This window comes from Alnus glutinosa, chromosome 2 (assembly GCF_958979055.1).
Source record: "Alnus glutinosa chromosome 2, dhAlnGlut1.1, whole genome shotgun sequence".
Classification (NCBI taxonomy): Eukaryota; Viridiplantae; Streptophyta; class Magnoliopsida; order Fagales; family Betulaceae; genus Alnus; species Alnus glutinosa.
In genome coordinates, this window is record NC_084887.1 from 27,064,489 (window position 1) to 27,072,639 (window position 8,151).

General features: G+C 38.4%; 1 protein-coding gene across 1 annotated transcript; it reads right to left on the minus strand.

Moving 5' to 3' along the window:
- Nucleotides 1-4,573: 4,573 nt before the first annotated feature.
- On the minus strand, nucleotides 4,574-6,525 carry LOC133859099 (monooxygenase 1-like). Its single transcript, XM_062294411.1, has 3 exons — nucleotides 6,310-6,525; nucleotides 5,843-6,074; nucleotides 4,574-5,324 (listed from the first exon to the last, which is right to left on the minus strand). Exons 1-3 carry the CDS (start codon nucleotides 6,337-6,339, stop codon nucleotides 4,882-4,884), a joined length of 705 nt encoding a protein of 234 aa, XP_062150395.1. The 5' UTR covers nucleotides 6,340-6,525; the 3' UTR covers nucleotides 4,574-4,881.
- Between the last annotated feature and the right edge of the window lie 1,626 nt (nucleotides 6,526-8,151).

The window sequence follows — 8,151 nt, forward strand, 5'->3', positions numbered from 1 at the left end:
GAGGCTCTTGACCATCAACAATCACCCCCCATTGATTAAGGTTCCTAAAATGTAAAATCCTAAATCTTTGAACCATTTGTTACTATTTCACATGTGCCGCTTGTGGCTGTTTTTGTTTTACATACCAAAACAGAGTGCTCCCCTGTGATAATCAAATCAAAGCACAGCCAACACTTTAAACAAATAACAACAAAGTTTTCTATATATCCTTAAAGTATTTTATAGGAGGATAATAACAAATAATCACAAAGTTTTTCTATAGGAGGATGATAATAATGTAGCTCCTCTATTTCTGTTATAACTTTTCTGCCAAACTGGAAACATAAACAGGGAGAATGGACGATGAAATCAAGCTGTTGGGTGCCCACTGAAACGTGCCAGAAATAGAAACCCTACATAATAGGGAAACTAACCTTGCTATGGGATCTAGTGACTGGACCTGTGAGTATGAGTCTTGCAGAATGACATTTCCCCTTCGTCCCGTTGATGGCCCTCCCCGGATGGCAGCTTCTTAGTGCAGCCTCCCTCTTACTGCCGTTTGTTGATTTCGTGATCCTTTGCTTGCCCATGCTGCAAATGAGGGCAAGGGGCTCTAGTTTTGTAGAACTCTTGCTGGTACTGAGGTCAGAGTAGGATGAAGCGATCGTTGAGACCTCTCGTTCAGAGGGCGCAGAAAGCAAATTCTTGGGAGGTGATGGAGAGATCTTGTAAATAGATTTCCGTCGACCTAAGTGTAGAGGGGAATTAATTTGGTGGTTGGGGTAATAATGGATAGAGGTGAGGAAGGATAGGAGAAAAATCGATTCCGTACCGGACACACATTTCTGGCCATTGTCTGAATTTAGGTGCATGGCTGAGATGGCGTTTGGCTCGAAAATGAGAATCTCACAGGCTTTGCCTTTATTCGCCTGTGACTGAGGCAATATGGAGAGAGGAGATCAATTTTTAGGAGAGAGAAGAGCTGGAGATGGGAAGGGGACTATCAGTGTTTGGGCGTGATGGGTTGATGGTGTGAGGAGAGAATCACGAAAGGAAAGTCGTGAGAAGAGCGGATGAGGCGCACATTAGCTGGGCGGGAGGAGCTTAGCTGGGCGAGAGGACCAAGTATTCAACGGATAGAAATTCAAACAAAAAGACTGACTGTGGCCGCAGATAAAGCTGTTTGGTTCAAAAATGCCACGCATGTCTACTGTTTTTGATGGGCAAAAAGGCAATGGGTTTAAATGGGATTTGGTTACCAAACGGGTCCTTAATTAAGTCAATTTCCACTTTTCTTGTTGACCTTCATTCAAAGGCGGCATGTTGACCAATGTGAACACCCATTCGATCTTTCCCTTAGATCAATTTTAGAAGATGTCGTAATTTCTTACGTTGTCTAATCAATATTTGGCAATGTCAAGTGTCAAGTTTCAACCTTCGGCAGGATGTTCGAGTTTGAATTTGTAATGCAAAATAATCTCTTCAATTTTTCACACTTTACATGCGCATACATTATTATATATGAAAATGTTAGAGTTTTTTCTTATATTTTTTAAGGTCTTTTTATACTGATATGACACTCTATTTTTAATAAAGAAAAACTACAGCTTGATGTCTTTCACTTGTTTTTATTAACAAAATAAAGGGTGTCATGTTAGTATGAAAGGACCCTAAAAAAAATACTAGAATGAACTTTACCATTCCTTATTATATATACAACAACTAGTATTTAAGATGATATGAAGAATAAATACAATAATGAATAACAATAGTCTCTACATATTCTTTCCTTAGTAACTGCTCTTTACTTTATTGTATGACATAAGTCTCTCTATCTTCAGCAGATCTACAACAGCTCTTCTGTGAGTCTTTTGCTCTTCCATGAGTGTCTTGCTCTCCTTTAATTACTTTACATGTATTGATTTTAGACATACTTCTAAATTCCCCCGCAAGTTGATGGGGAAGGGACGAACCATTAAGTTGAAATATACCGAGCAATTAAATTAATCTTTGTTATGAATCTTTTCACGAATGAAGTGATAATCCACTTCAATGTGTTTCGTTTTGGCATGAAACACAGGATTTGATGAGAGAGAGAGAACACCAACGTTGTAAACAAGGAGTGGTATATAAGGCAACCTGAAATTCATTAAATAACATACGTAATCAATACATTTCAGCCACCATGAGTGTCATAGACCGGTACTCGGCCTCGGTACTAGATTTAGCAACAACAACTTGCTTCTTAGCAACCCAAGAAATCAAACACAGACCAAGATAGATGCCATATCCGGTCGTGAATTTTCTATCGTCTAGGCTATTAGCCCAATCAAAGTCACAAAAACCATTGAGATGTAGTGACCCTTTGGTATAATGTAAGCCAAAGTCCATTGTCCCTTCAAATAATGCAAAACCCTTCTAGCAGCAATGAGATGGACTGTGTCGGAGAATGAAGAAATTGGCAAAGTTGGTTGACACTGCAAGCAATGTAAAGGCGGGTCATAGTGCAATACTATAAAGCCCTCGCAATATGACGATATTCAACTGGATCAACCAACGGGTCACCAATAAACCAAGATAATTTGCCTCCAGCAACACACGGTGTTGAAGCAGGTTTGGAATCGACCATTTTGGTGGGATGAAGAAGATCTGTTACATACTTCCCTTGATGAAGATGAAGAGCATTTTCAGTTTGTGATGCCTGAATGCCAAATCAATAGGATAAAGGACCTAGATCTTTAACTGCAAACTCGTAATTTAAGTGTTCAATGAGAGCCGAAATTGCATTAGAGGAATTGCTTGTGATGATAATATCAACATATATAAGAACAACAACACTGAAATTGTGAGAATGATAAAATAATAAAGATGTATCAACCATTGACCCTGTGAAACCAAGTTCCAGCAAAGCTTGTGCCAGTCTCATAAACCAAGCTCGTGGAGCTTGTTTTAATCCTAGATTTATGAAGCCGACAGACATGCTCAAGGTATTGAGGATCTTCAAAACCCTTTGGTTGTTCCATAAAACCCTTTTCTTCACGAAATCCACTAAGAAATGCATCTGAAATATCAAGCTAATAAATGAACCATTTAAAATGTAAAACCAAAGCAAGAATTGAATGGTAGCAGGCTTAAGCATGACACTGAAAGCCTCATTAAAATTAATGCTTTCTTCTTGATCGAAGCCCTTAACGACAAGCCGTGCTTTATAGTGATCAATAGACCCAACTGACTTTTGTTTGAGTTTGAACACCCACTTGTTCCGCACAACCTTCTTATGAACCGGACGGGGACATAAAGTCCAGCTGTGATTGGTGATGAGAGCATGAAATTCAGATTGCATTGGATGGAACCAAAACGAGTTAACGACAACTTCTTTAAACGTTATGGGTTCAGCAGGAAGGGAAATTGAGGATAGTGCTTTGAGCAGGTGTTTAGTAGAGTAGTATAAGTGAAAATAAAAAAATTAAAAAAAAAAAAAAAAATTGGGTTGGGAAGAATTTCTCTGAGATCATGTGAGAATACGAGGATGATCATGCAAAGGTTAATGTGGTTGAGATGTAAACAAAAGGGGTTGTTGGATTGTAGTAGGCGGATGGGGTTGTGAGTCTTGAGAAATTTGGCGAAGTTGTGTATCCGGAGGATGTTATTTCCGGATGGCTGGAGTGGGTTTTAATTAATAATGGGGTGGATGTAGATGGAGTATTAACAAAAGGTAAGCGAAAGGTGTCTGTTGTAGGTGCAAAGTCAGTAGCAGGAATACAAAAATCAAGTGGAAATAGAGAGATACTTGGTGATGTCGAAGAAGCAAAACCAACTGAATCATCCCTTGTTGGCCGAGTATTGAAGAAAAGTGTTGTTGCTGGAAAGGTTGTTTCATCAAAAATAATGTCTTGATATATACACACGATTGGTTTGGGGATATAAGCACCCATTCATTTTTTTTTTTTTTTAGAACTATAGCCTAAGGAAATGCATTGTTTGCTTCTATAGGCAAGTTTATGAGAATTATAGGCCCAAGCAAAGGGAAACAAGCACACCCAAAGGTTTAAAGAAAAGCATAATCAGGATGATGTTGAAATAATTTGAAGAAAGGAGATTGATGTTCTTACACAAGAATGGGCATACGATTGATTAAGTAAATAGCTGTGAGGAAAGCATCAACCTAATAAACGGATAGAAGTTTTGATCGTGCTAAGAGAGTCAGGCCAGTTTCGATAATGTGGGCTAGCAGTGTTTTCTTTCAGAAATTTCGTTTTGCTCAGACGTATATGGACATGTAAATCTATGATGAATGCCATTGTGAGTCAATGAATTCTTCAACCTTCTTTTCCCTAGAGCCTTCCTGTTATTCAAGGAGGTGGCTCCATCTGATTGACTAAGCCCAACAATAAGTCATCACGTTGTTGTTGGGTGAGGTAGGTAAACAATCAACTTGCTCTGATAACAAATTAACACAACAGAAATTAAAATAGACTGGAAATTATAAAAAAAACCTTTGCTAATTTAGAGTCTCACCAAACTAAAAATACAAAAAAAAAAAAAAAAAAAAAAAAAAAAAAAAAAACCCAGAATCTCACTGGAAATAAAAAAATTATTATTCATCAATTTTCTGCCTCCATTGGGATACAAAAGGGTGCCTAAACAGCTTTAGGGCAAATCTAAGCCTAATTTGTTTGAATTTGGGCCTAGGCTCTTATTTAACTGACTAACTCACTGACTTGGGCTAAGCCCCTTATTGGATTAAAAAAGAAACAACACTAAATAAAAGAATATAGTGGCAATAGCTGCTGACGCCTTCAATAGGTCTTAACGGCGGCCACAATCATATCGACTATGACCACCTGGGTCTCTAAAGAGAGCAGTCATGACGACGAGAGTAAGAAACTTCAAAGGCAACGGCTAAGAATCAAGCAATAATTTCCCCGCGAGATAAGTTTGTGCAGACAACCACACGAGTCTCATCCTCCTCTCCTTCACATACGCGTCCAGTGCCTCTCCAACTTTTTGCACGACCATCGTCTCCCCTCCATTTCTTTCCAAGTTCACCTCACGCAACTTCGGAGCCAAGCATCTGGCAAGCACAACAGCATCTTCAAGAGCTGCCGAGCCACCCTGACCAAGGAACGGGCCCATTATATGCATTGCATCCCCTGCTACAGTCACGCTTCCTTTCCGAAACCTTCCCAATAGTACGTCCCATGGCTCACGATATCTGATGTGTGTGAGAGACAGTGAATTCTCGTCACTGCTGTTAATCATCTCTATCATCTCTGTAGGGAAGCCTTTGGTTGACTCTAGAGCAAACTGTCTAATAAGCTTTGGATCTTTCCAAACATTTGAATCTGTTGAAATAAATCATAAATAGAAACCATTAAGAAAGATTAATGCAAATTAAATTAAGGCTTCGATATTTCATTACTTTTGCAATTATACTCATAAACTTTAAAAAGTGTCAATTTAGTTCATCCATATTTCAATCTATTTTAATTTTAACCTACTATTAAAATTTTTTCGTTAAATTTTAACGAAGAAGTGTCAAAATTTCTAAAATACCACTCCTGTTTTTTTAAGAGTTAGTCATGATTTAACAAAATTTGTAAAAATACCTATGTCTGAATCTTTGATATATATATATATATATATATATATATAAAAGAAGATATTTTGAAAATTTTGACAAGATTTAACAAAAAATTCTAATGAAGGGGTAAAATTGAAAGGTGGATAGACTAAACTAATACTTTTTAAATTTAAAAAGTATGATTACAAAAGTGATAAAAGATAATGGATGGTAAGTAAAGTTTTCTTTTAAATTAATTGAGCACGTACGTATGGCATATATTGATCTTTGTGTACGTACCTCGAGGGTAAACTTGCACAAGTACGGTCCAGTAAACCAACGTTTCAGTAATAGTAGCTCTTCCAAGCATGACTTGACCCTTCATTTGGCGTATGCCAACGGTGCCAAATCCATGCCCATTTGGATAATTTGTAAAGCCTCTCACCGAACATACTTTGGATAAAAGCTTCGGAGGCTTTAGCTCCAGAAAATCCCCAATCACTGAGTTGCCTCCATCACATCCAATCACAACCTATGAGGAGTAAATGATGTATTATTATTACTTTAACATCAAATTGTGAAACATGTCATTGTTAGCTAAAGAAACCAAGGAAGAATATAAGAAAAGAATTCAACTCCAATATTTATTTGTTTTTTTTTTTATTGTTTTTTTATAATAATAATAATTGAAGAAGATTGATAATGAATGGTACCCATAAAATAAAAATCCAAATAGTGTAAACGAAAGGAAAAGAGTAGGTACACACCTTAGCCTCAATTATGCTTCCATCATGCATATCAAGGATTGGAGTTGAAGTGTGTGCGTCCAATTTGATTGAGATTATGTGGCATCCAAACCGAATTGTGCCAACCGGCAAATGAGCCGCCAGCAATTCAATTAATTTACTTCGTTCTACACACCAAGCTTCTCCAGATCCTTAACTTGGAGATGAGCCGATGGAGAGTGTTTAGAAAATTGGCAAAGCTGGTTGACACTGCAAGCAATGTTAGGGCGGGTCAAAGTACAATACTATAAAGCCCTCACAATGTACAATACTATAAAGCCCTCACAATATGACGGTATTCAATTGGATAAACCAACGGGTCACCAATAAACCAAGATAATTTGCCGCCAGCAACACGGTGTTGAAGTAGGTTTGGGATCGGCCATTTTGGTGGTAGGGGTGGGCGTCGGTTCGGTAGGCGGTTAAGTCGGTTAAGTCGGTTGGTTAACCGACTTTTGTCGGAATGTAGTCGGTGAATTTATTTCGATAAAGTCGGTTAAGCGGTTAATAGGTGGTCAGTTAAGTCGGTTAAGCGGTTAATAGGTGGTCGGTTTAGTCGGTAAAGCGGTTAATAGGCGGTTGGTTAAGTCGGTAAGGCGGTTAATAGGCGGTTGGTTAAGTCGGTTAAATCGGTTAACATTCGGTTAAAATGGGTAATGAAACGACGTCGTTTTGATTTTTTTAAGGGAAAAAAAATAATCATACGTTTCGTTCTTACTAAAACGACGTCGTTTCGTTTTATGTCGGTTCAGTTAATCGGTCGGAATAGAATTCGGTTCGGTTTGGTTACCGCTTAAAAGGCGGTTCGGTTCGGTTCGGTTGCCACTTAAAAGGCGGTTCGGTTCGGTTCGGTTCGGCTGCCGATCCAGTTTTTGGAATAAAATTTTATACCGACTACCGAACCGAAATTAGTCGGTTAAAGTCGGTAGGCGGTCGATGGTGGTTCGGTAAGCGGTCGGTAGGCGGTAGGCGGTAGGCGGATAATTTGCCCACCCCTATTTGGTGGGATGAAGAAGATCTGTTACATACTTCCCTCGATGAAAATGAAAAGCATTTTCAGTTCGTGATGCCTGAATGCCAAATGAATAGAACAAAGGACCTAGATCTTTGACTTTAAACTAGTACTTTAAGTGTTCAATGAGAGCCGAAATTGCATCAGAGGAATTGTTTGCGATGATAATATCAACATATATAAGAACAAGAACATTGAAATTGTGAGAATGATAATAAAATAAAGATGTATCAAACCATTGACTCTGTGAAACCAAGTTCCAGCAAAGCTTGTGCCAGTCTCATAAACCAAGCTCGTGGAGCTTGTTTTAATCCATAAATAGACTTATGAAGCCGACAGACATGCTCAGGGTATTGAGGATCTTCAAAACCCTTTGGTTGTTCCATAAAACCCTATTCTTCAAGAAATCCACGAAGAAATGCATCTGAAATATCGAGCTAATGAATGAACCAATCAAAATGTAAAACCAAAGCAAGAATTGAATGGTAGCAGGCTTAATCATGACACTGAAAGCCTCATTAAAATCAACGCCTTCTAGATCGAAGCCCATAGAGACAAGCCGTGCTTTATAGTGATCAATAGACCCATCTGACTTTTGTTTGAGTTTGAAAACCCACTTGTTCCGTACAACCTTCTTATGAACCGGACGGGGACATAAAGTCTAGGTGTGATTGAAGATGAGAGCAAGAAATTCAGGTTGCATTGCATAGAACCAAAACGGGCTAACGACAGCTTGTTTAAACGTTTTGGGTTCAGCAGGAAGGGAAATTGAGGATATTGCTTTGAGCGAGTGTTTGGTAGAGTAGTATAAG

Excerpts from the sequence above, each read along its gene's own strand:
- LOC133859099 (XM_062294411.1), bottom strand. The coding sequence starts at position 6,339 with ATGCATGATGGAAGCATAATTGAGGCTAAG. Across the intron at positions 6,075-6,309 it reads GAAGCATAATTGAGGCTAAG|GTTGTGATTGGATGTGATGG; the intron begins GTGTGTACCTAC and ends TACTCCTCATAG. Across the intron at positions 5,325-5,842 it reads TGTGCAAGTTTACCCTCGAG|ATTCAAATGTTTGGAAAGAT; the intron begins GTACGTACACAA and ends TTATTTCAACAG.